The 27,204-nt window shown below is 43.3% G+C and overlaps 1 protein-coding gene across 1 annotated transcript in view; it reads right to left on the reverse strand.

Annotated features, from left to right (window-relative positions):
• The window catches only part of LOC134226297 (aminopeptidase A), a 99,703-nt gene extending 75,384 nt beyond the window's left edge, over positions 1–24,319 (reverse strand). Inside the window, exon 1 of the mRNA XM_062707017.1 lies at positions 24,163–24,319. Coding sequence (XP_062563001.1) covers positions 24,163–24,193 — 31 coding nt within the window. The 5' untranslated portion in view covers positions 24,194–24,319. The remainder of the gene's footprint in view (positions 1–24,162) is intronic.
• Between the last annotated feature and the right edge of the window lie 2,885 nt (positions 24,320–27,204).

A 27,204-nucleotide genomic window follows, 5' to 3' on the forward strand; every position in this document is an offset into this window, starting at 1 on the left:
GGATAAATTTTTGACGTGCGAAAATTGATTCCACCCGTTTTTGAGCACGGCTTACTCAGATCAGTTCACTTAAAATACAGCTTTTACGTGTGAAACACAAAGTCTCTTGAATTGTGATAATGTCGTTGCACGTTTGATATGTGTAGGCATCGAATTGAAATCATTGATACCTTTAAAAAACAAAGAATTTTGTGAAGCTCCATGCAAAAAGTTTGGTGTTCTTACATCTTCCGCGTTTCTAGTGTTATATCTATGAATGTCACTTCCTCTTTCAATTCGATCACACAAATATCGAGGCAGCAAACCATTTACTACTTTGAAAATGAACACCATTGTTAAATACACAATTCTTTGCTTCACTGAGAGCCACTGCAATGCATCCAACAAAAAAGTTGAGGAAGTGAATCTGTTACATCTTAAAATCAAACGCATAATCTTATTCTGCAAGCGCTGCAATCTCGATATTTGTGTCTGATTTGCTAAAAACAAAATGGAAGGACAAAAGTCCAAGTGAGGAGAGATGATTGATTTGTACAACTGTATTTTACTAGCTGTATTTAATTCGTTTTTCAGTCGACATAGGATTCCATACTTCTTGGCTATTTTCTTGATGACATTGTCAATATGTTGGTCAAATTTCAATTTATCATCAATAATCACGCCAAGATATTTAATTTCCCATACGCGATCAAGTGTCTCGTCATCAATTTTCACAGAGACATTATCAATTGAACGATTTTCGAAATAACCATATACTTTGTTTTACTAATATTCAATTTTAACTGTTTGTACTTCAACCATCTACTTAAAGAATGCAAATCTTCATTCAAGTGTTCAATCGCTTCCTCCAGATTTTGAGCTGCAATGAATATTACAGTATCATCAGCAAACAAATTAATGTCACAATAACGTAAGACCCGTCGCATGTCATTAATGTACATAATGAACAAAAGGGGCCCTAATACACTTCCCTGTGGTACACCAAGGTCATTCTCCACGGGACACGACACATAATCATTGAAAGCAGTCCGTTGGGATCTGTCAGACAAATAGCTTTCAAACCATTTGTATGCAGAACCCGAAATTCCAAAGCGCTTAACAGTTTTCAACAATAAGGGCCGAGAAATTGTCTCAAAAGCGCGTTTGAGATCCAAAACACAGCTAGAATAGTATCTTTACGCTCCATATTTTCCTTCCATTTAGATAATACCAAGTTCAATGCAGTTTCACAGGAATGGCCTTCCCTGTAACCTGATTGTTCCGGTATTAACAAGTTATTACTATTTAAATATTTAATTAGCTGGCCTTTAACTACAAGTTCTAAAATTTTCTCTAATGTGTGCAACATGTTGATGGGACGAAACTCTTCGGCTTTAATCGTTCCAGCAACTTTTTGTATTGGAATCACTAGTGATTCCTTCCAAACATAAATAATATCATTGGATTTTTGTCATTGTAACAAACAACAAACAAAAAACAACTTTGATAGAAGGCCCGGAGACACATAGTGTTATATATATATATTTTTTTCTTCCTAAACAATGGAGGGGGAATCTGCTCAACAGACATCCTGGGTTGACCAGGAAGTGTTGGGTTAGGGGCCACCTCCAATGAGGGAGGCAGGACTGCATCCCCGACCAGCTAAACCGTTTCCATTGCCGCCAAGCCCATCGTCCCTTCGGTTCAACCAGAAAGTAATGCTTCAAAGGGGGGCCAGTGCATGACGCACCCTCGAGGTTAGCTGCGTGTCCTTGCAGCATCGAACATCGTGACTCGCTTTTTTAGAAGAACACCATGGTATCGTGCCAGCGCATTGCCGGCTTTCCAGGTGGCCTTACCACGCCCTATGTCCTCGGAAGGTGGGCAGGGTCGACTTCGCGCCTGCTTCCCTCTGCACGACTGGTATCAAGAATAATGATGCCGCGTGCACCCCAAATTGACCTTTCTGCGATAGGGCCTATTCGCCAGCACACAGAGGGACTTGCCGACGCGGTGCCTACGCCTGCCCCAGCCTTGACGAGGACCCCTTTCCGTCCTCGGGCTCGAAACCCGCCCGGTTGACCGACGCCGCGAAAGCGACGATACCATGTTGTTCTTCACGCGGCCACTTGTTCGATAAAAGGATCGAGTTCGACCACAGGGCACCGGTATGACCCATGAAGCCGACTCCGAACTCTTGGACCACCTCTTATTTGCGCCTGAACTAGCCATTCCTCGAGTCCACGCGCCACTTTCTGTGTAGCTCCGAGACGATTTGGACGATAGCCGATAAAACGGCACTCCAGCCAACTTCATCTTTACACATCCTCCGGACTAGGTTGTCCGGAGTAGTGTCCAGACCACATGTGGCAAGCATGTGGTCGCGCATTGTGCGAAAACGCGGGCACACGAACAACACGTGTTCCGCCTTTTCCTCTAAACCTACGCACACCGGACACTCGGGCGAGGCCGAGTGTCCTAACCGGTGTAGATACTATCTGAAGCAATCATGGCCAGGTGGAAAGTCAGGTGGAAAGTGATTTCCCCATGGCGCCTCTTGACCCACGTACCTATCTCCGGTATCAACCTATGTGTCCATCTACCCTTAGTGGAACTGTCCCACGCACGCTGCCATTTGACCATTGAGGCCAACCTGACAGTCCTACGGATGCCTCTCGTTCCGCGCATTTCGAAGCACTCTATGTCTTCACCGATAACGATGTCAATAGGCATCATACCGGTGATGACGCAAAGTGCATCGTGCGACACGGTACGGTACGCGCTCGCAACTCTAAGGCACATGAGCCTATACGTACTTTCTAACTTCGTTCTGTAGCAGTTAATACGCAGGGCCGTGCCCCAAGCTGGCCCCTCATACCTCAGTATGGACAGAGCAACGCTAGCCAGAAGCTTGCGCTTGCTGGCATAAACCGCAGAGCTATTGGACATCATCCGGTACAATGCCGCTATAGCTGTGGAGGCACGCTTGCAGGCGTAATTGACGTGGCTACCAAAGGTGAGCTTATCGTCGATCATTACCCCCAAGAGTTTGATGGAGCGTTCAGAGGTGACCGTGCAGTTGCCTGCCCTTATCACCGCTTGTTGCTCCGACTTTCGGTTGTTAACAACAACCACCTCAGTCTTGTGGTGAGCCAGTTCTAACTTCCAGGAACTCATCCACTCCTCCACAATTGCGATCGAGTGGGCTGCAGTCAACTCCACCTCTTCGATCGATTCGCCGTAGACCTCCAGCGTAATATCGTCAGCGAAGCCGACGATTACCACGCCCACCGGGAACTTCAACCTCAAGAAACCGTCGTAAATGACGTTCCATAACACCGGACCCAGTATGGAACCTTGCGGAACCCCTGAGGTTATGTCAATGCACTTCCGACCCGCCTCCGTGTCGTATACAAGTACTCGATTCTGGAAGTAGCTTCCGAGAATCTTGTACAGGTACTCAGGAATTCAAGACGCAGGAGCGCATCTGCAATAGCTGCCCAACTGGCACTATTGAAAGCATTCCTCACGTCGAGAGTCACTACTGCACAATAGCGAACTCCCCTCCTTTTACGCTGGATAGCTATCTCCGCGGATTTGGTAACCGACAAGATAGCGTCTACGGTCGACTTACCCTTTCGGAAGCCAAACTGGTGACTCGATAGACCTGTTGAGGATGATCTTCTCGAGCACCTTCCCCGCCGTATCAAGCAGGCATATTGGTCTATATGCCGACGGATCCCCCGGTGGTTTTCCCGCTTTTGGCAATAGGACCAAGCTCTGCCTTTTCCATGCTTCGGGGAAATCTCGGGAGCCTCGGCAATGGCCGCTTTGATGGCCAGGTTCGGAATACCATCCGGTCCTGGCGCTTTACCTACACTAAGGGACTGTGCAATCCCCGCAAGTTCCGCCACCGTTACTCTTCCCTCGTCGGCCACCCTGGCCCGTGGCAGCTCCACAAAGGGAGGCCAGGGACTTGGGTCGTGACGTGGGAAGAGCCCCGCGATGATCCTCTCCAGCATCTCTGGAGACCGCTCTGAAGGGGCCATCGCCCCACGTGTCTTGGCCATTACGACCCTATAGGCGTCACCCCATGGATTCGCGTTGGCACTTTGACACAGGCCCTCGAAGCAGGCTTTTTTGCTTGATCTAATCTCAGTCTTCAGAGCGGCTCTAGCAGCCACGAACGCCACCCGTCGTTCAACACGCTCCTCTTCTGTTATATATACCGATCGACTCAGTTCGACGAACAGAGGTGATGTCTGTATGTGTGTATGTATGTAGTGTATGTAATTTTGTAGACAACTTAGCATTACCCGATTTACTCGCAACAAGTTGCATTCGACGGGGAATGTGGTACCATTGATATTGAAAATTGCCCGATCGGACATTGTGTTTAGGAATTATTGAAAAATAATTGTTTTGGATTATCGGATTGGTTAATTGGAAAATCTCCAAAATCGAAAAAAAAATCAGTTTTGGTGGCAATGCGTATTCATTAATGGAAAAACATGCAAAATGATACAAAACATGCGATCTATTCCATTCCATTCCAACTGTTTTTTTTACATTTTTTCAATACATTTTATGATGCATGAGAAAGGCATCATCTCCGCTAGATGGATTAATCTGGGTTTTTTGACAAAGTTTTTGAACAGTAGCGCTGTCGCCTGGAAATCCATGATACCTCGCTTCTGGCCACGGAATAACGTCGCCGCCGACAGTTTTCAACATCACCGCGCCGCTGACATTTTTGCATTTGGCACGCAACTAATTTCACTCTTATTAATGTAGCATGAATCCCCCAAGGGGATATAGGGCCAACAGAAAATACCTTTAGCCTGAGTGGCTGCTCGCTTATGCCTTGACCTGGACCCGGGTTAGATTCCTAACGACTTCCATTATTTCTTTATTGAGGCTTCGTCGTCACATCGAATGCTAAATACTTGCAACATTTGCGTGATCCCTGCTGGCTGAAACACACATCTCACTGGCAGATTTAACGTTAGAGTTGAATATTCGGATTTCGTTGCACTGACTCGTTTGATTCAATTTCCAAATATTTCGTTAATTTCGTCATCCGTCTCCTATGTCAATCTTGGTTTCACCATCCGGCGTTAACAGACTTTCAAGATATTCAAAGTTTTCTGTAGCATGCTAACAAAGTAGGCAATTGCATCTAACGGCCAAACTGCTTACGCCCTTGGTGACCAAAAACTCCAAGGGCGTAAGCAGTTTAAGACATACTTTCTAGCATTTTTACTGCTAGATTCGTAGTTCGAGACCCGAACTACATGCGAAGGATTAAACACTCTTGAAAATCTGCTGAAAATGTCCTTAAACACGCCAAAGGGTCGTTTTGCCCCGTGGGAGCATTTGAACCCAGTTTCCCCTGTTTCAATAAAGCTGTTAGTTTTTCACTCGTTAAGCTGCCTTCGTTATTCGAGCCGTTAAAAGGTTATGGGCAACATTATGTGAGAGTCGACACACGGAATACCACAGTTCGATGGTGGACCAGGACTCCAGAACTGGAGCTACAGAGTGAAGATGTTTCTGGATTCAGCCGGCGTGTTGAACACTGTAACAGAGAACTCTCCGGCGGCTTATGCTGAAAAGGCGAATAGAAAAGCTAAGGCCCATATTGTGAGTTTCTAGGTTTCTTGGTTGTACGCGAGAAGACCTCAGCAAAAGAGATGTGGAAGGCGCTTGAAAATACATTAGCGAAAAAGTCTATTGGCACTCAGAATTTACTCAGGAAGCAGTTAAATCGATTGAAGCTGAAAGAAGGGAAATCCATGCGAACCCATTTGTTAGTTTTGTTTAGATCGATGAAACAGATACAGTAATCATCTTGTTTATTGATGACCATACTCACTCACTTATGCCTATTGAAGAAGAAGAGTGAAATTTTCACGAAGTTTCTGAAGATATTGAAGTTGAGAATCGATCAAGGGTGTGAGTATCTGTCGAATGACTAGAAACAATATTATGTGCGGAAAGGAACCGAACCGTTGTGGAGAAGATACGAGCTGTTTGAATCCAAGCTACCGAAATACATGTGGTCGGAGGCAGCGTTGACGGCAGTTTATCTTATTAACCGAAGTCCAACCGCTGCTCTTCCGAAGTCTGTATTATTTACTTATTTATTCATTCAGACTAAGGCCGAAGTGCCGTGTGCGGTAGATAAGATTCTTCTCCATTTGGCTCGGTCCATGGCTACACGTCGCCAACCACGCAGTCTATGGATGGTCCGCAAGTCATCTTCCACCTGATCGATCAACCTTGCCCGCTGCGCACCTCGCCTTCTTGTGCCCGTCGGATCGTTGTCGAGAACCATTTTCACCGGGTTATTGTCCGACATTCTGGCTACGTTCCCGGCCCACCGCAGACGTCAGATTTTCGCGGTGTGAACGATGGATGGTTCTCCCAACAGTTGATGCAACTCGTGGTTCATTCGCCTCCTCCACGTACCGTCCGCCATCTGCACCCCACCATAGATGGTACGCAGCGTACGAAAACTCCGAGTGCGCGTTGGTCGTAGATTGTCAGTTTGGTACGGTGGCGAACTCTATTCGATCGGAGTCCAAAGTATATACGATTTCCAGCCACTATGCGTCTCCGAATTTCTCTGCTGGTAACATTTTCGGCAGTCACCAGTGAGCCCAAGTACACGAATTCTTTTACCACCTCGATTTCGTCACCACCGATGCCAACTCGCGGTGGGTGGCTCACATTGTCTTCTCTTGAACCTCTTTCTATTATGTAGAAGTTTTTTTTTTCAATTTTCTGCTCATTTTTTGGCCGATTAGCAAATGATTCATAAATGACCTGACGGCTACAGTGAAAGTGCCGCAAGCCATTGAACTTACGGAGAGAAGTTCCTCCGCGTGCGAAAAATTACCACATCACCATGAACAAAAAGGGACCCAGCAGAACAAACTGAACTCGCCGCAGGGAATGAAATATGTCTCGCCTCATGCTGATAGTATTCAACGTAATCAACGTACTAGGAGCATAATATGGAGGCTGTTTCTAGACCACTTGAGGAAACCGTGTACATGAAGGTCAATCGCGAGCTGAATATCACCGTCGGATATCAAGGTTTACTCTTGAGTTTAATCCCTATGCTCAACGATATATCCGGATTTGGTGCAAGAAATCAACAAAGACGGCGACGTGTCATTTTGGGGAATGTTTACCGATTTCAATTGGATGAATGAAGCCCTGTGGTGGTTACTCTGAAGTTGGCAATTATCATCAAAAATGAAGCCTTTCAAGTTAATACTGACAGCCTTTCAGATCAAAAATAGACGAATGACATCGGTGAGCAAGTTCCAATTATTTTCTTTTACTTGATTTTTTATGTGATGTGCTTTCATTCCATTCACTCAAGGTAATGCGCTATGTTTAAAACTATCCGAACTAGAGCAATTCCTTGGCTCCAATTCCAATCATATGAAAAACTATTAATCCTAATTCCGCTTATTCGTGTTCCTTATTCTAATCACCCTAAAATTTTTTTCCTGAAAATGGTAATACCTTACCTACCAGTTATAATTTTTCTCTACAAATTTTCAATTCATCATTTCAAATAATGTTACTTTCTTTCAAATTTACATAAACAAATTCCATGCAACATAAACATTAAGCTAATTGCCCAGCAGCATTACCACGGTAAAGGAAAGATTCTTTATCGAAGCTTTCCACCTTAAAGTTGATGTAATTATGGTTAGAGCCTCTAATTTTGACCTAAAGCTAAAACTGCTATAATGTCTTGTACCGTTGTCTCATCAAAATTAAATATTTGCCTAGTTTCCTTTAATAAACTCCGGATAATCGTACTTTTACAAACAATCCACTGTTTACGGTAAACCATGATCTGTGGCTCAGAGACGGGAGAGCTTCGATAACGTTTACGAGATTCGCCATTAATTAAGTTGTTGTGCGGTTTGTACTTTTAGTGTTCTTCAGAAATCCTTTGTACAGCGCAAAGTTATTTTTGCAGGTTGAAAGCTATTACGGATTTTTAGTCTAGTTTATGCATTATATTTTGTTCATTTGTATTGTGAGAAAGTGAAAACTCTGTTCGCATATAATCGTGTTTTCTTTAGTAAGCAGAACGATCGGCCGGTCATCGACATTTTGTTCTGCTTTGTGCAGGTGAGAAGATTGATTAAGTGGAAATTTAGTTCGCGACCAGTCGTGTTTTCTTCAGTAAGCAGAACGATCGGCCGATCATCGAAAATCTTGTTCTGCTTAGTGCGGTCGGTAATTCAAATAATTAGTGTTCGTTCGATAGTTCGTTTAAATAGATCAAACTACACGATATACACGGCATACCGTTTACCAAAACGAACCCTGCCACACTCCCTACCCCATATATCCAACATCCCAGTGATTTCTCGTGGAAGTGCAGATGACTCGTCGGCTTCTATCAAAGCGAGTATCATGTCAACATTTTCCTACCTATTCCTTAATTGACCTGCATTCGGACACGGCCGGCGCTGGTATTGCTTAATTTTGGGGTCACCAGTTCTTACACATTGAAGATGATGTTAGTCCCAAACTTCATCTGTTGGTTCTCTGTGTAGTTACAGCTGACCTGGCAATAACGGAGTCATGCTCATGCTCATGCTCTTGAACCTTTTTCTATCATGTACTTCTTCTTCGACGTGTTGATGACTAGTCCGATCCGCTTGGCTTCCCTCTTCAGTCTGATGTAGGTTTCCTCCATCTTCTCAAAGTTACGTGCCATAATATCTATGTCGTCGGCGAAGCCAAATAGCTGGACGGACTTATTGAGAATTGTACCACTCGTGTTAATCCATGCTCTTCGTATTACCCCTTCCAAAGCGATGTTGAATAGCAGACACGAAAGACCATCACCTTGCCGTAACCCTCTGCGGGTTTCGAAGGGACTCGAGAATGCCCCTGAAACTCGAACTACGCACATCACCCGATCCATCGTCGCTTTGATCAACTGTGTCAGTTTATCCGGAAATCCGTGTTCGTGCATTAGCTTCCATAGCTGGTCCCGATCGATTGTATCATATGCGGCTTTGAAGTCGATGAATAGATGATGTGTGGGCACGTTGTATTCGCGGCATTTCTGCAGTACTTGGCGAATGGCGAACACCTGGTCCGTGGTGGAGCGTTCGCCCATAAAACCCGCCTGGTACTGCCCCACGAACTCCTTTGCAATTGGTGCTAGTCGACGGCATAAAATTTGGGAGAGTACCTTGTAGGCGGCGTTCAGCAATGTGATTGCGCGGTAGTTGCTACAATCCAGCTTATCGCCCTTTTTGTAGATGGGACACACGACACTTTTTATCCACCCCCGCGGCAAAACTTCCTCCTCCCAAATCTTGGTAATGACCCAGTGCAGCGCTCTAGCCAGTGCCTCACCACCGTGTTTAAATAGCTCTCCTGGTAGTTGGTCAACCCCAGGGGCTTTGTTGTTCTTCAGCCGGCCATATTTCCTGGAGATCCGGAGCCGGTAGAATGCGCGCGTTCCCCCAGGTTCATCACCATACCGCCATCTTCGTCTGCCACATCGCCATTCAGGTGCTCTTCGTAGTGTTGCCGCCACCTTTGGATCACCTCACGCTCGTTCGTAAGAAGGTTCCCGTTTATGTCCTTACTCATATCAGGCTGTGGCACGTGGCCCTTACGTGAACGGTTCAACTTCTCATAGAGCTTCCGTGTGTTATTAGCGCGGTATAGTTGCTCCGTCTCTTCACGGTCTCGATCTTCCTGCTGACGCTTTTTCCTCCGGAAAATCGAGTTTTGTCTGTTCCGCGCCTGTTTATATCGTGCCTCGTTCGCCCTCGTGCGGTGTTGCAGCAATCTCGTCCATGCTGCATTTTTCTCTTCTACTAACTGCTCACATTCGCCGTCATACCAGTCGTTTCTCTGATCCGGGGGCACCGTGCCAAGTGCAGCGGTTGCGGTGCTACCAATGGCGGATCGAATATCAAATATCCAGCCATCTTCAAGAGACGCTGCGCCTAGCTGCTCTTCCGTTGGGAGTGCCACTTCCAGCTGCTGCGCGTTTTCTTGGGCTAATCTACCGTCTTGTAGCCGCCCAATGTTAAGCCGCGGCGTCCGACTTCGACGCGTGTTGTTCACCGTTGAGAGTTTTGAGTGCAGGCATACTACAACGAGGTAGTGGTCGGGTTTAATATTCGCACTGCGGTAAGTGCGGACGTTCGTGATGTCGGAGAAGAATTTACCGTCTATTAGAACGTGGTCGATTTGGTTTTCCGTTTCTTGGTTAGGTGACCTCCATGTGGCCTTGTGGATATTTTTGCGGGGAAAGAAGGTGCCTCAGGCTACCATTCCGCGGGAGGCTGCATCGTTAGCCGTTGTCATTCGATACGGTGTGCAGACTATCCGGTCCGATGACCGGTCTATACATTTCCTCCCTTCCTACCTGTGCGTTCATGTCACCGATGACGATTTTGACGTCCCGCAATGGGCATCCATCGTATGTCTGCTCCAGCTGTGCGTAGAACGCTTCTTTCTCGTCTTCGGGTCTCCCTTCGTGTGGGCAGTGCACGTTGATGATGCTATAGTTGAAGAAACGGCCTTTAATCCTCAGTTTGCACATCCTTGCGTTGATTGGCTACCACCCAATCACGCGTTAGCGCATCTTACCCAGCACTATGAAGCCGGTTCCCAGCTCGTTGGTGGTGCCACAGCTTTGGTAGAAGATAGCCGCTCGATGCCCGCTTTTCCACACTTTCTGTCCTGTCCAGCAAATCTCCTGCAGCGCCACGACGTCGAAGTTGCGGGGATGTAATTCATCGTAGATCATCCTGTCGCAACCTGCGAAACCTAGCGACTTGCAGTTCCATGTTCCAAGCTTCCAATCGTGATCCTTTATTCGTCGCCTAGGTCTTTGCCGATTATATCGAGTCGCATTATCTCTTATTTTGTTCGTAATGATTGGTTTTCCAGGCGGCTTATTGGGCCTGCGCAAACCTCCCGTCTCGCCGGAGGGCCGTCGTGTCAGGGCTGCTTAGCGTCCCACCTGACACCAGGACTTGGGCTTGTGCGCTTTGAGCGGCCCACGGTCGCGTTGGCGGAGCCTACTTGCGGATACATGCAGCTTTTTATAGAGGTTTAACAGGGCCCACTGTCAAACCCCACCACATCCTAGGCAGGCGCCACAACTCGCAGATGGCTTGGGGAGGGATCGTCAAGCCCTTGGACATAGTCCCTGCTGCCCCCGAAGTCTATAACTCCTGCCGAATGCTGGTACAAGCAGAAGCCATCCTTTGCGAAGCTTAGTGTTTAGCTGCAAAGCAGCTTAATGACCTTTTCGGCCAAATGACTCTTTCGGCCAAACGACCCTTCCCCATTGTTCACAGACCCACCCGAATGTTAGTCTGAATTTCTCAAAGAGACGATCGGGAACATTGGTTCAAAGCATTACAGGATGAACTGAAATCCATGGATGTCCACGGAGTATCGAAGATCGTTTACCAGTCCTGCTGGAATCAGATACTTAAAATCAAAATGAGTGTTTTGTGTCAAAGAAGATGAAAATGTCCAGCTTTGTGGCAAAAGGGTATCTACAGCGCACTGGAATTGATTTTGATGAAACTTATGCTCCTGTTGCCAATCTTTCGAAGATAAGAACAGGTCGGAGTCCATCGAAGTTTTTATTTTCATCAAATTCTTTCCAACACGGGGACCTGAAGGTCAAGTGTGCAAAATTTTGAAGTCGCTTTATGGACTTTAGCAGTCCATCGTTGCTGGAACGATAAGTTCAATAAAGAATTAATTACGATAGGATTCACCAAATCAAAGCATGATTACTGTTTATATACTAGATGATACGAAGGTATTGAAGTTTATCTCATCCTCTATGACCAGTGGCGCCGGGAGTGGGTGGGACAAGTAGGACTGTCCTACGCATGAATACACCTGGATAGGACAGTCGAAGCATTGTCCTACCCATGATTATGGTAAGAACATACCATATTTCAATTTCTTGATCTAAAAATATATTGTTTAAACGTTCCAAAGTCTATCAGAGGTTTGAAAGTTTATCAGAGATTAAACTGACAATCGTGCAGATTTCCAGGATTGTAAAAGAGAAATCTATTCTGAGATTTCCCAAGTAGTCTCGAAGTTTCTTATAGTTTTTGCTCTTCCATAAAATTGTAGAAAATTTGCTGGAAGTACGTTATTATATCTGCTAGATCAGGCTCATAGAATTACTGAAATTTCAAAAGAATAGACAGACCAACAGACGAATTTAACAAAAGTTGAATATCTAAACAAGGATACAGCTTAGATCAACTTAGCTTAGCCTGACTGTACTTGTCTATGGTTGACTGATCAGAATTGGTGTAAATTGCGCTACGATCCAACTGAATGAAGCTTGGAATTTACCACTTATTCTGGATGTACACGTTTCAGCACTAGCATTGAGCACAAATTTGTATGAAAGTAGCATCACTTTCATCCGTTACCACAGATATTGATTTGGGACTAATCACCATCTTTTAGATGGAAGCAATGTACTATCCTGAGAAAGGGTAAGGATGGTTAGTTGGACACCTACTTAAGAAAGATGCAGAGATCCCTACTACATATCATAGGTGCCACGGAAGTTTTTGGAATAATTAGTGTGGAAGGTTGTAACAGTAGGAATCGTTTTGGTAGAACGTGACACACAGAAAGAACTAAGATAGAAATACAAAGTAGGAAAGGAGCGAGTCTGGAATTGAACCCACGGCGTCCTGCTTATAAGGCAGAAGCGGTAGCCACTAGACCACCAAGCTCGTCTTCTGGATGTACACGTTTCAGCAGCACTCAAATATAGATCAATAACGGCGGCAGTTGAAGACGGTAAGACGCGCGGCTATAAAGCAAAACCATGCTGAGGGTGGCTAGGTTCGATTCCCGGTGCCGGTCTAGGCAATTTTCGGATTGGAAATTGTCTCGACTTCCAGGGGCATACAAATATCATCGTGTTAGCCTCATGGTATACAAATGCAAAAAATGGTAGGGGAGAACGGTCCAAAATGCACCCCTTGGGCAAAATGGCCTCACTCATTAAAACATTCATACAATCTATTGTAGGACATTTATGAACTATTATTACCATTGCAATTCATATTTAGTTATTCATCATTGAGCTCCATTGGCAAACATCAGCAAAATCCCTTCATATTCACTCAAATTTAACGATTAGCGATTCTTCCGCCTCACGCGTAAGATTGTCGTTCAGTCCATTAAGATGAAACAAACAACCATGCGTTCACCATCATTTTATATGCAATTGAGTCATTTTAGAACACCATTCGTGCGTTTTGCCTCAGGCCTATTTTAAAACTTTTTTTTTTTTGACTTTATTAAGGAGACTTTCAGCCCGAGACTGGCTCGTCTCCATTTTAAAAACATTTTTTAAATGCGTTAGAAAGTCATGAAAATATTATTGTTTTAAATAGGAGATCATTGTGAAATGTAGCTGGGTTGTAAATTTTGCACCTGCACGTTGAAATGGTTGGGTATTCTTGTTTTTATGTGCGAAAACATCGAAAAAGCTTAAGGGGTGCATTTTGGACCGTTTTCCCCTAACTTGGCTTAGAAATCTCTCAGTTAATAACTGTGGAAGTGCTTAATGAACACTAAGCTGCGAGGCGGCTCTGTCCCAGTGTGGATATGTAATGCCATTAATAAGAAGAACAGCCAGTGATTTGGGAAAGGAGAGGAATGTTAGTGTGTAGTTATTGTTGCTACTAGAGGCCAAGAAAATCTCTGCTTCCCGCAATACTTCTTCTTCTTCTTCTTCTTCTTCTCAAATGGCTCTACATTCCAACTAGAACTTTGCCTGCTTTTCAACCTACACACTTGAATTAAATCGCCGAATTCGGTAAAATTTTACTGAAATCTCAACAACAGAACTGTTCGGTAAATAATTTAACTGATTTTCGGTGATTTTGACAGTTGAGCAATGGAAAAAATTACAAAAAATCTGTAAAATAAATTACCGAACGATTTCGGTAAAATTTACCGAATACGGTGAAATGAGTTAAGTGTGTAGTATTCTATTAGCATTTCCTCAGTGCTTAATTGCCAGTGCTTTTCTATGCCCGCCAATGCATGAGTATGTATGTATCTTGTGTGGCAAGTACAAGGATACACTATGCCCAGGGTGTCGAGAAAGTTTCCAACCCGAAAACATCCTAGACCGGACCGAGAATCTAACTCGCCATCTCCGGATTGGCAATCCTACGCCTTTGCTTGCAAGGCTACTGGAGACCCCAATACTACGAAAAGGAAATTGCGTTAATTCTGTAGGGTAGATAAACAGAAGTGTACATCAAGGATTCACTTTAAAACGTGATGTAGTCTATGCCACATTATGAGATTGTAGTCTTTGCCAGACCTCCTGTCTATAAGGCAGAAGCTGTAGTCACTAGACTGCCGAACTCGTCTGCAAAAATTGAGAAACTTAACAAGGATATGAGAAAACAATTGCAGAAATATGCAAAAATGAAGTAGCACATCCGGATGCGCGGTACCAAGCCTATGAAAAAAACTCTGGAAGCTTCTTAGAGTTTATTGAAATCTTAGAAATTAGAAAGAAAGAAGTCTAACATTGTTGGGATTTATGGAAACCCATAAAAACCACTGTACTGTACTGCACTACTACTAGTACTGAACACCCTGAAAGATTCTTGGACGGCCATAAGCTTTACTGGTAGATCGTAGCCATATTTCTGAAGATTTTTAAAGTTCGAATTCCTAGAAGTTTGTGATAATTGCTTGAAAACATTACATATTTTATAAAATTTACAGAAAACCATAATCAATTCTGGAATTTAGCAAAGATGTTTGCACGGTGCTCCCCTGACCGTTATTAACAAAAAAAATTCTCCATCAAAACTAATACCCGGAGCTGAATTCTGGGGCTATCCTGCATCTCTGGACGAAATTTGAAAAAAATCGTAGGGCCCGTTTTGGAGTTACGCCCTTTTTAAGACGTAACTGATATATATCGAAGAAATGCACAGGATTCAGTTTCAACACAATCTAAATTTTCTAAGTTCCTATCCCCATCTAAAATGTTTATCGTATATAAATAACCATCTGACTTTTCTCTGGATTATTAGTGGTTTTAGGAACATGTTGCATGGATTTTGGTCATAAATTAAAGCCACACGATCAAAAATACGACCGAAACAAAATCGTGTGAAAAACAGAATTCTGTGTATAACATGTGTACTTGTGTATGTGTACTTCTCAACATCCAAGGCGTCGTCAGCGATAAAAAAAGATTTTTTTTTGTTACAGCCATTAGAATTCTATACAAAATTGTTGACTATGACGATAAGTAATATGAAATTTGTCTAAGAACATTTAAAAATAAGATTAGCTTCATCTTAAGTCTACATTCAATTCTAGCCAACTACGTATGATTAACCCTTTTTATTTATGTTTAAATTAAATAGACAATATCAAATGCACACATATATTCTTTTCACAATAATATTAAGCTCGCAATAGATGGGTTTTATATAACTTCGGCGTATATGCCGATATATGCTCATTGTGCCATCCCTGCCCATGGCCGAATGTATTAAAAAATCCTTTTATATGAAACTTTGTGATATGATATTTGGAGGTCTTCGGAAGATCCTAACTTCCCCAGGAGACAACGAACTTATCAATTGCGACATAGAATCCAGGTGAAGGTTTATATGAGGAGTTGGAAACATTTTGAAAATGCTTCAAAACCTTTAAACAAAACCACAGATGTCATTCACATTGTACCACTATGATTAACATGCTCCGATAACGCCAACAATTTTAGATGTAGAGAAATGACATATTAGAAAAAAAGTTTTAAGGTCCATTAAGGGCTACTTGTTTGGCACGGCAAATGCTGGGTAAAGCGTACCATTGGTACTTCGCGTACCTGAAGGAATAAAATAGACCCCATCTCGCGGTCCTTAGCCTCTTACCCAGCAACTCCTATCCCTACCTCCCCGCGGTGCTGGCCGGGATACGAGCAACCTTAGGGAAGATCGGGTAACCAACCCCAGTGGGAACTATGGTCGTATGCTGACAGGGAAGGGGGTTTGCTCCTCTCGGAGGTGCAAATCTTATTGAGCGTCTGTTCTCCATGTCAGGATCGGCTCACAACAGCGTCTGTTCTCCATGTTAGGGGCGGCTGATCATCGTCCGAGTGCCAGCGAGGGACTCTAAGTGAAACTGTGCACCATGGTCCACCGGAAATAAGGAGGAATGGTCCTCCGGAAATTTAGGGGTTTGGTGTCAGGCCCTGCAAGCCAGCCTTTAAAAATCATAAGCAACGAACAATCAACAAGAGAGTACGGACCGGAACCATCGGCGAAGACCACTGCGACGAAAAGGGACTAGCGATTGGAAACTCGGTTCGTGGAACTGCAAATCTCTCAACTTCATCGGGAGCACACGCATACTCGCCGATGTGCTCAAGGACCGTGGATTCGGCATCGTAGCGCTGCAGGAGGTTTGTTGGAAGGGATCAATGGTGCGAACGTTTAGAGGTAATCATACCATCTACCAGAGCTGCGGCAGCACACACGAGCTGGGAACAGCTTTCATAGTGATGGGCGACATGCAAAGGCGCGTGATCGGGTGGTGGCCGATCAACGAGAGAATGTGCAGGTTGAGGATCAAAGGCCGGTTCTTCAACTTCAGCATAATCAACGTCCATAGCCCACACTCCGGAAGCACTGATGATGATAAGGACGCATTCTACGCGCAGCTGGAACGTGAGTACGACAGCTGCCCAAGCCACGACGTCAAAATCATCATAGGAGATTTGAACGCTCAGGTTGGCCAAGAGGAGGAGTTTAGACCGACTATTGGAAAGTTCAGCGCTCACCGGCTGACGAACGAAAACGGCCTACGACTAATTGATTTTGCCGCCTCCAAGAATATGGCCATTCGCAGCACCTACTTCCAACACAGCCTCCCGTATCGGTACACCTGGAGATCGCCACTGCAGACAGAATCACAAATCGACCACGTTCTGATTGATGGACGGCACTTCTCCGACATTATCGACGTCAGGACTTATCGTGGCGCTAACATCGACTCTGACCACTATCTGGTGATGGTTAAACTGCGCCCAAAACTATCCGTCATCAACAATGTTCGGTACCGACGACCGCCGCGGTACGACCTAGAGCGACTGAAGCAACCTGATGTCGCCACTGCATACGCGCAGCATCTCGAGGCAGCGTTGCCGGAAGAGGGTGAGCTCGATGGGGCCCCTCTTGAGGACTGCTGGAATACAGTCAAAGCAGCCATTAACGACGCAGCGGAGAACAACGTCGGGTATATGGGTCGAAGTCGACGGAACGATTGGTTCGACGAAGAGTGCAGACAGATTCTGGAGGAGAAGGACGCAGCGCGGGCGGTCGCGCTGCAGCAAGGTACCCGGCAGAACGTGGAACGTTATAGACGGAAGCGGAGACAGCAGACCCGCCTTTTCAGGAGAAGAAACGCCGCCTGGAAGAAGCGGAGTGCGAGGAGATGGAACAGCTGTGCCGTTCTCAAGATACACGCAAGTTCTATCAGAAGCTCAACGCATCCCGCAAAGGCTTCGTGCCGCGAGCCGAAATGTGCCGGGATAAGGATGGGAGCATCTTGACGGACGAATGTGTGGTGATCGAAAGGTGGAAGCAGCACTACGAGGAACATCTGAATGGCGCTGAGAGTACAGGCAATGAAAGTCAAGGCAGCGGAGGAGATGACTACGTCAGTTCAGCGGACGATGGAAGCCAACCAGCTCCCACTTTGAGGGAAGTTAAGGATGCCATCCAACAGCTAAAGACCAATAAAGCCGCTGGTAAGGATGGTATCGGAGCTGAGCTCATCAAGATGGGCCCGGAAAAGCTGGCCACTTGCCTGCACAAACTGATAATCAGAATCTAGGAAAACGAACAGCTACCGGAGGAGTGGAAGGAAGGTTATATGCCCCATCTACAAGAAAGGCGACAAACTGGAGTGTGAGAACTTTCGAGCGATCACCATCCTTAATGCCGCCTACAAAGTGATGTCCCAGATCATCTTCCGTCGTCTGTCACCATTAGTGAACGAGTTCGTGGGAAGTTATCAAGCCGGCTTCGTTGACGGCCGCTCGACAACGGACCAGATCTTTACTGTACGGCAAATCCTTCAAAAATGCCGTGAATACCAGGTCCCAACGCACCATCTGTTCGTTGATTTCAAGGCGGCATACGACAGTATAGACCGCGTAGAGCTATGGAAAATTATGGACGAGAACAGCTTCCCTGGAAAGCTTACCAGACTGATCAAAGCAACGGTGGATGGTGTGCAAAACTGTGTGAAGATCTCGGGCGAACACTCCAGTTCGTTCGAATCGCGCCGGGGACTAAGACAAGGTGATGGACTTTCGTGCCTGTTGTTCAACATTGCGCTAGAAGGTGTCATGCGGAGAGCCGGGTGTAACAGCCGGGGAACGATTTTCAACAGATCCAGTCAATTTATTTGCTTCGCGGATGACATGGACATTGTCGGCCGAACATTTGCAAAGGTGGCAGAACTGTACACCCGCCTGAAACGTGAAGCAACAAAAGTTGGACTGGTGGTGAATGCGTCAAAGACAAAGTACATGCTTGTGGGTGGAACCGAGCGCGACAGGGTCCGCCTGGGAAGCAGTGTTACGATAGACGGGGATACCTTCGAGGTGGTCGAGGAATTCGTCTACCTCGGATCCTTGCTAACGGCTGACAACAACGTTAGTCGTGAAATACGAAGGCGCATCATCTGTGGAAGTCGGGCCTACTACGGGCTCCAGAAGAAACTGCGGTCGAAAAGATTCGCCAGCGCACCAAATGTGTCATGTACAAGACGTTAATAAGACCGGTAGTCCTCTACGGACATGAAACATGGACAATGCTCGAGGAGGACTTGCAAGCACTCAGGTATTCGAGAGACGGGTGCTTAGGACCATCTTTGGCGGTGTACAAGAAGACGGTGTGTGGCGGCGAAGAATGAACCATGAGCTCGCCCAGCTCTACGGCGAACCCAGTATCCAGAAGGTAGCTAAAGCCGGAAGGGTACGATGGGCAGGGCATGTTGCAAGAATGCCGGACAGCAACCCTGCAAAGATGGTGTTCGCTTCCGATCCGGCAGGTACGAGACGACGTGGAGCGCAGCGAGCGAGATGGGCAGACCAGGTGCAGAACGACTTGGCGAGCGTGGGGCGTATTCGAGGATGGAGAGATGCGGCCTCGAACCGTGTATTGTGGCGTCAAATTGTTGATTCAGTGTTATCTGTATAGATGTAGACTAAATAAATGAAATGAAAATGAATGAAGGGCTACTTGTTTATATAAAAACACAATTGTGACAAAAGTTATTCTATATAAAAGTTATTGATTTCGACTTGATACGTGTCATTTTCAATGCTCTCTTGCATGCTTACTGCTAAAAAAAAAAACAAAAATGAGAGCAACGTAATTTGCCCTTCAATTCTATGTTTTTGATTGATATAGGTACATGCATTGAAGGAGCAGTAACCCATCTGTTCTTTACTAAAGCTTCATCCATACATACGTCAACAAACTTTCTCAATTCCGCATTATTTTACTAAATGTGCGCAACATCGAGAAGATCATGTATGCTCAGTGAAGCCGCTTAAGACACCTTTGAGGTGTCAGACATAATCCTACACCATAAACCCATAAATCTGCCCAGTTCGTTTTAACACTGCTTTTATGTAACGTTAACGAACAAAGCCGCTCTCAAGTTTTTCTCGGCCTCGCAATTAGTCATTATTCCTATTATCAGGTTTATAATCTTAAGGTCACCTGCGATAATGTACTCAAAATCGTTCAATTTAACAAGCTGTCCCATATAAATACGGTTCGAATTTTCCAGGTAATAAGTGAGGATACAAAGACAGCACTTGTAGCCGATTGTCGCCAGGTTTTGCAATTTTGGTTTGATCTGGAATGATTTAAATCGATACCATTTTTAATAAACACATTTTCGTCAAGGATATGTCTACAGTTTTTAATACATTTAATCAAAGCTGGTACATCATTGCAGTATGCAACTGGTATATCAGCAAACTACACCCGATTCTGTTTTACACGGTTTTTTTGTACACGGCCGTGTAAAAAAATCCCATACAAAATTTTTGCAAAGTTGCTCCTTTTTGCATGATTCGTCGAGAAATCATAAAACTTTTTTTACATGGATTTTTAAATTTTGAACTGAAAACTTTTTTTACGCGGAACGCATCCTCCGTGTAAAAAAAAGAATCGGGTGTACTTTTATTGTTGACGACTCAATGGAAGTTGGGAAATATGTATAAGACGAGATATTATACTGATTTTCATCGATATCATACAGCTACGTCTTAAAATAGGCGTAACTCCAAAACGGGCCCTACGATTTTTTTTTCAAATTTCATTCAGAGATGCAGTATAGCCCCAGAATTCAGCTCCGGGTATAAGTTTTGATGGAGAATTTTTTTTGTTAATAACGGTCAGGGAAGCACCGTGGTTTGAAGACATACTTCTTGGAAATGTTCTATAAACTCTGGAAATATAATGATTGTTTTATAACTTATCTGAAGATGTCCGAAAAAATATCTTGAAACCCGAGAGGACCTCCGGAAAGTCCTAAAAGTATTCTATAGATTTGCCGATAGCCTTGGAAGATGAAGGATGGGTTGACGAGAAAGTTTTACACAAAGATTCAAAGTCATGATCAGAGAGCAAATGCATTTAATTGTAAATTATTCGTTTTGTCAATGTCTATCTTTATGATAAAGACAGACGTTATCAAGGATGCTAAATAAATCAATAAAAATTAATTGAATGTAATGCCCATAAACTGCCGGTACTGCCATATCATTTTTTTTATTGGCAATTGAGATAGTAGCTTAGATAACATCCACAAACACGTTTTTCGATTGAAATTCAATCAACATCTAGAATGCCATTCATAACGAAATAATGATTTATTTCTAAAAATAACATATCTAAAAAGACATTTTTGTATTTGATTTGTCCAGTGCGCAACAGTTCCACTTATTTTCGCCAAAAGATTGTAGGTCAACGGCCTTGGATACCATGTCCAGTACAGGCTTAGCAGCAACGTAAGAAATATTATTTTCTTGTCATAAGACACTATTTCGAGAAAACAACAAAAAACTGTTTTGACGTAGGACTTACGTCTCTCTTTACTATACCGGGTGTCATTTCAAAATATTCAAATCGACCGCGTTACGCTGAGTTGAAAGATTTTAAACGTTAATAGTGCTCGTCTCAGTAGACGAATTTCTGCCGTAAGCCCCTCAATCGACAGATTTCAAGTATGCCTTTCATGTCCATGCTTGATAAGACCCGAGAAACTTGTTTCAATAGGCATGAAACTGTTTTCAATGAAAAACATTGAGATCAAGGGAACCTATAAATATGGGTACCGCATAATTCTTGCATCATTCCATTACCACGTTCTGATTGGTGCAGACACCAGCGAATGAGCAGCAGCTGAGCTGGGTCTGCCGAGAAGCCATAAAAAAGCGCAACGCGATTTTTTCCTTTCATTCTGACCGGAACAAGCGAAGCAACCGCATCATCGCATCATCACACCTTTTAGCAGGGAATGAAGTCTGCACCGACCGCTTTTTCGGCTCGACACCATCGAAGCCACCATCATCAGCCGGAACCTAGCCAGTACAGCAGCAGTCCACCCTACAGACCCGACAAAGCAGCAATGCTGAGCAGATACCGGCAGCAGCAGCAGAGTCGAGCCGAGACCGGCCGGCATCGATGATGAGCCGAGACAGGCTGAAAAAAGCCACATGATGCAGCATGTATGTCCAAAAAACAAACGGTTCTTCAGAGAGCCAATAATAGAGATCAATATCAAAGCTTTCAATACCATTCGGGATAGAAATTGTACTTGGGTGCCAAATCCAATATTCTAGTGATACAATTTTATGCGTGATTTTCATAAATAGCGTCAAAACTAACAGTGGATAATTTTTCTGATTTAACCGCGAAGTGGACGAAGGACTTCGCTTGACCATGCCTAAAAAAAAACATAAGATGTCCAAATCTCTCACATAATATTTGGATATTTGAGTTTAAAAAACACCGATAACAGCTCAAACATTAAAATAAACTATCAATCGATTTTTCATCAAATGTTGGTTTTTTGGCATTGATCAACATTGTTTGATACTGACCGCACACAAAGCGAACGTGACTGAATGATCGTCCCATGTTACCAATTCTAAATCTTATCACCCGAAATCCCATGTCCGGGTGTTTCCTTCCATCTACTACTAACAATGTTGTCTCAGAAAAGAACACGTACTTCTCACCTGAACTGCAATTCTAAGCTTGCTTGCCCGGCTTATTGGCCTGCATCAAGCGAAAAGTCCCGTTAGGAAATAGACGCCAGCAGCGAGCAACAAGCGTAAAAAAGAAGAAGCCCTTCTCGAACGCGTTGATGATGATGACGCTTTGGCTGACAAAGAAGCGGGATACAAGACACTGGCTGATTGGCCCACCAATTGGGAAGCAGAGAAGATTCAAAATAAGGTATAAAAGAAAAGTGCATTCGCTCGCAGAGCATTCAGTCTTTTTTATACCACCACTAGAAATTAGCGGTTATTTGAAAAGATCGTTTTCTTACTTTTTGGACTTAGCCGAAGCAAACAGCCTTTTTCAAGGCTCTAAGAGTTAAAAATAATGTTCTCCTTCAGTCGCTATCGCACGGATTAGGAGGCCCTACATCCCCTGTTGGGCCAACTTGTGGCTTATTTCAGGCAGTCCTTCAGTGGGAAGGTTGCCATTGTCGAGGCTAATGTTTCGTGACCAGACAGATACTTCCTGAATTGTTTTTGATGATTCTTGTTCGAGGTAGATTTGACTTCTGTGTCGGTTTGATGAGAAGATTTTGCCAAGGAATGGTATGCAACGCCGATTATTTATCCAAAATAGTTGATGTGAGAAATTTGGACATATTATGTATCTTAAGGGCATGGTCAAGTCAAGTCCTACGTCCACTTAGCGGTTATGTCACAGACATTACCTACTGTTCGTTTTTTAACAAATTTACACCGAATATTTCGATTTCACTCAACACCCTGGGGCACTTTCAGTGCAAAAAATGTAAACAGTACTCCACAATTGCTCTTCAAAGTACGTGGACATATGTAGTTTCTCAAACAAACGAATTTTTTTTCATACATTCCTGAACAATTTTTTTTTTCGTATTTTTTGCCAGAATATGTATTTTTGGACGAGGATTCAGAATATATAAAAATCTCATTTTGGCCAAAAATGTTACATATGCAGTTTCTCAAACAAACGATTCATTTACGCTTATGTGAAAAAAAGAAGATGCTAAACTTAATTTGAAGTGTGCGTTGTAATTATGTTTTCCTCTTAAATGTTCAAACGGCAACTGGATAACTACTCACTTTCAATTGAAACATCTTACATACTGACTCAAGTGTTCGTGATACTGCGTTTAGAGAAATGAATAGTCTGCCAGAAATGACTCAAGACACCCAATTAATATTTCTTTTTTGTTGTTCAAAGCTCTTGGAACATGCACAAAGTTTTTCACGGAATAGTTGAAAATTCAAATACACTGGGGTCGCTATTTACACGGGTCGTATTTTACGTGGGCTTTGGGACTTACACGATTTTTAATACGCGGATTTCTTAATTTTTTACGCCGTTTTTTTAAAGGCCGTAAAATACGTGAAAAAGTGAAAAATCGATTTTCGATGTAGGGGAACTGTTTCGTTTTCTATCTCACTGAAGATAAATTCATCTCATCGCGAAACAAAGAAATACAGCACCAATTTCGTCGGTTCTTTTAGCTAACATGCGTGTTCACTGCTGAAAAAATCACAAGAATAATGCACAAATCAAATTCCTTTTCAATACTTTGTTTTTCGTGGGATGAATATCGGAGCTATGAGATGAAGTCCAGGAGCAGTAACCCTAGTTGTTTTTACGCGAAACGTATCCTTTGCGTAAACAGTGCATTGTATCTTCATTTGATTGATTTAAAATGTGTGATCTTGATATTGATAATTTCGAGAAATAATAATACAAAAACTTCGGCACTTCAATCAATTTGAAGTATTTTTCCTACGATATTTTAACGTACCAAAGACGGTCTTTAATACTCCCAACACCATCCTGATGGCCTTTTAGGGCACTATCCTTCGATTCAGAATGCCGAGTTACAGTGCGTATTGATTACTTTGAAAAAAGATCCGTTCGATTCGCGACGTTCCATCACACTGCTGATAGATTCAAAAACTCGGAAATTCGGATTCAAGCGCCAGAATCTTGTCTTATTGTCGAGGGCGTTGTTGAATTATCATCCGTTATCAAACTTTATAGGAGGTTGTTCGGAGCAACAATTATTGTTATCAAGAGCTGATGCGCTACGCTACATGCTGGATAGATAGGTAATTCAATAAAAATACGATGGTGCTTCTTAGGTGTTATCGTCTGTCGTTTGAGAAGAGGTTTATGAAGTTGAACTATTTGCTGATTATGGATATTCAAGTGTCCAGTTTAGCTACGAAACAATCTACAGTTCTATACCTGCACATGTTTGCAATTGTGGGTGTTTTCTTATATAAGCAAACATCAATTAGTATGTTTGATACTCGATTTATGCATATGCACAACATGTGATTCGAAAAATGTATTGAAGGTAACTATTTCCTTTCGGTGGGGTTTTAACTCACGATCCCAGTATGCTAGACAGGTACTTTCTATGCTAAACATAATTGGCTCAGCGGTAAGATACAAAGCAATACCTCCATGTATATGAGGCTGTATTCTCTTTTTTTTTTTCAAAGTTCGTTTATTTGATAGGCTCAGGCGTGTACGGAGCCACGTTTCTTTGTGATATGTACAATCGACATAATCTTATTATTAAACTAGTAAGAGAGGGAAGGCTGTATTCTCTTATACCGGTTTCGGCTATGGCTCCTAACTTGTCCAATTTTGAAAATAAGCTCCTGTAGAATATGTTTTTGAGGGTTACTCTATTGAAACTAATCTACTATTATTGAAGCAGTTTGCGGAATCTGTGGAGCAGCTTGCAACTGTATTCATTATCGACATTTTGAAGGAGTTTTTTTCCCTGAAATAGGATGGGCATCTGCAAACAGACACCTATAATAGGCAAACGGGGTTGGAACACCGACCCGCTAAACACACTCTGATACAGACCTGTCAAGCTCCCTGTTACCTCTTTCGGCAGTTACTTCCGAGAGAGGTCAATGCAACTATGCGTTTACTTTTCCGCTCTAACTAACCAATCACTAGTTTGGTATTGCTTGCCAAGTGTTGCAGCCGAAACTGCATTCCATTTCTCCACCACTCGACATATCCTCTGGATAAGGTCATCCGGGGTTGTGTCCCGATCGTAAACGACTAGTATCGCTCTCCTTTCGACATCGAATCGAGGACAAATGAACAATATGTGCTCTGTGGCTTCGTCTAAGTCCGGGCAGTCCGGGCCGGCAGAAGACCCCGCATTCCCGAACCTGTGGAGTAGACCTCTTCATGTTTTTAAGAAGTATCAGATATACAGGGTGCGTGACGAATTTTTGCAGTAATCTAACATACGTTAGATTAGAAGATGGCTTCCTTAGCTCAGCGGTAAGATACAACGCAATACCTCCATGTATATGAGGTTATATTCTCTTTTTTTCAAGTTCGTTTATTTGGTAGGCTCAGGTCCTAAAGCCCTACATCGTTTATGATTGAAAATGATAGTGCATCGGTCAAGATTACTTGAACCGATGTTATAAAAATTCTGGTAATATTCTAAGTCAGTAAAAATGATATTTTTGAACATGTTTTGTGCTATTAAGCAACGTTTCTTGCTGAAAAGGCAACATTTCAGAACGAATGAACCGTGAACCCAAAACGCCAGACCCATATAATAACTGTCAGAGGCTGAGTCAAGTGCCCTGCGGTGTTTTGCTAGTGCGTTTGAATCATATTATTCCGTACGTCAAACAAGACCGAAAATGTCGAGGGAGCATTTTCCATCTATTTTTAAATTTAAAAATAAAAAATGTTCCTTTCGACTTTCGAGTCGGAATAAAAACGAACGCGTTCAAGATGATTGGCTTCATCGTTCCCTGGAAGAAAATCGAATATTGATTCTTCATTTTAGGACCCAATTGAAAAATTTTGCAAATTTACACCAGTTACAAATATCCAGCTTTTCCAGATAAAGCTGAATCTTTTTCTGCAATCATAGAAAAAATCTATTTGGATTCTACTGCAAAAATATCTATTGCTGCCAGATATATCTGAATCTTGTTATGCACCCTGTACAATAGGGTGGCTCAAAAAACTCTTTTTCAAAAATGTTGATGGGCCGCTCTCTTATTCAGTTCTATTTGATGCCCTGATGCTCTGGACAAAATTTCAGCCAAATCGGTCAACGTTTGGGCGGTGCTAAACTCGTCGGAAGTTTATATGGAAAAATGTATGCAGAAACATCCAAAAACAGTGATTTGCAGTTGGACGGTACAATTTACGATCAAGAACAACGATACTCATTCAGTTCTTGTAGAATTAAAAACAGAATGTAATGCTGAAAACCGCGAGAAGATTAGAGTTTATTGAGCAAAGATATTAGCATATTACTGGAGTGTTGTAGGGGTGAATTTATTTCTTTTCAAAGGTAAAAGAAACGAAATTTGCACAAAACTCCACTACAGAGAAATGCTAATAATTCAGCCGGGCAAACTCTAATCTTATCGTGGTTTTCTGCATAACATTCTGTATTAAATTCTTCAAGATCTGGATGAGTATCATAGTTCTTCATCGTAAATTGTGCCGTCTAACTGCAAATCACTATTTTTGGATGTTTCTGCATACATTTTGGCATATAAACTTCCAACGAGTTTAGCACCGCCTAAACGTTGACCGATTTGGATGAAATTTTGTCCAGAGCATCAGGACATCAAATAGAATCGAATAAGAGGGCCCATCAAAAAATTAAAAAAGTTTTTTCCATACTAATTTGAGCCACCCTCCTGTACAATCAGTTCATCCAGAATAACAATTCTTACAGTAAAATAAGTCTTCTGTTAAAATTTCAGCTAATTTTAATGTTTAGTGTTTTTAGGGTATATAAAATATAACAAGAAACATAAATGCTGAATACATC

Source organism: Armigeres subalbatus, chromosome 1, assembly GCF_024139115.2.
Source record: "Armigeres subalbatus isolate Guangzhou_Male chromosome 1, GZ_Asu_2, whole genome shotgun sequence".
Lineage (NCBI taxonomy): Eukaryota > Metazoa > Arthropoda > Insecta > Diptera > Culicidae > Armigeres > Armigeres subalbatus.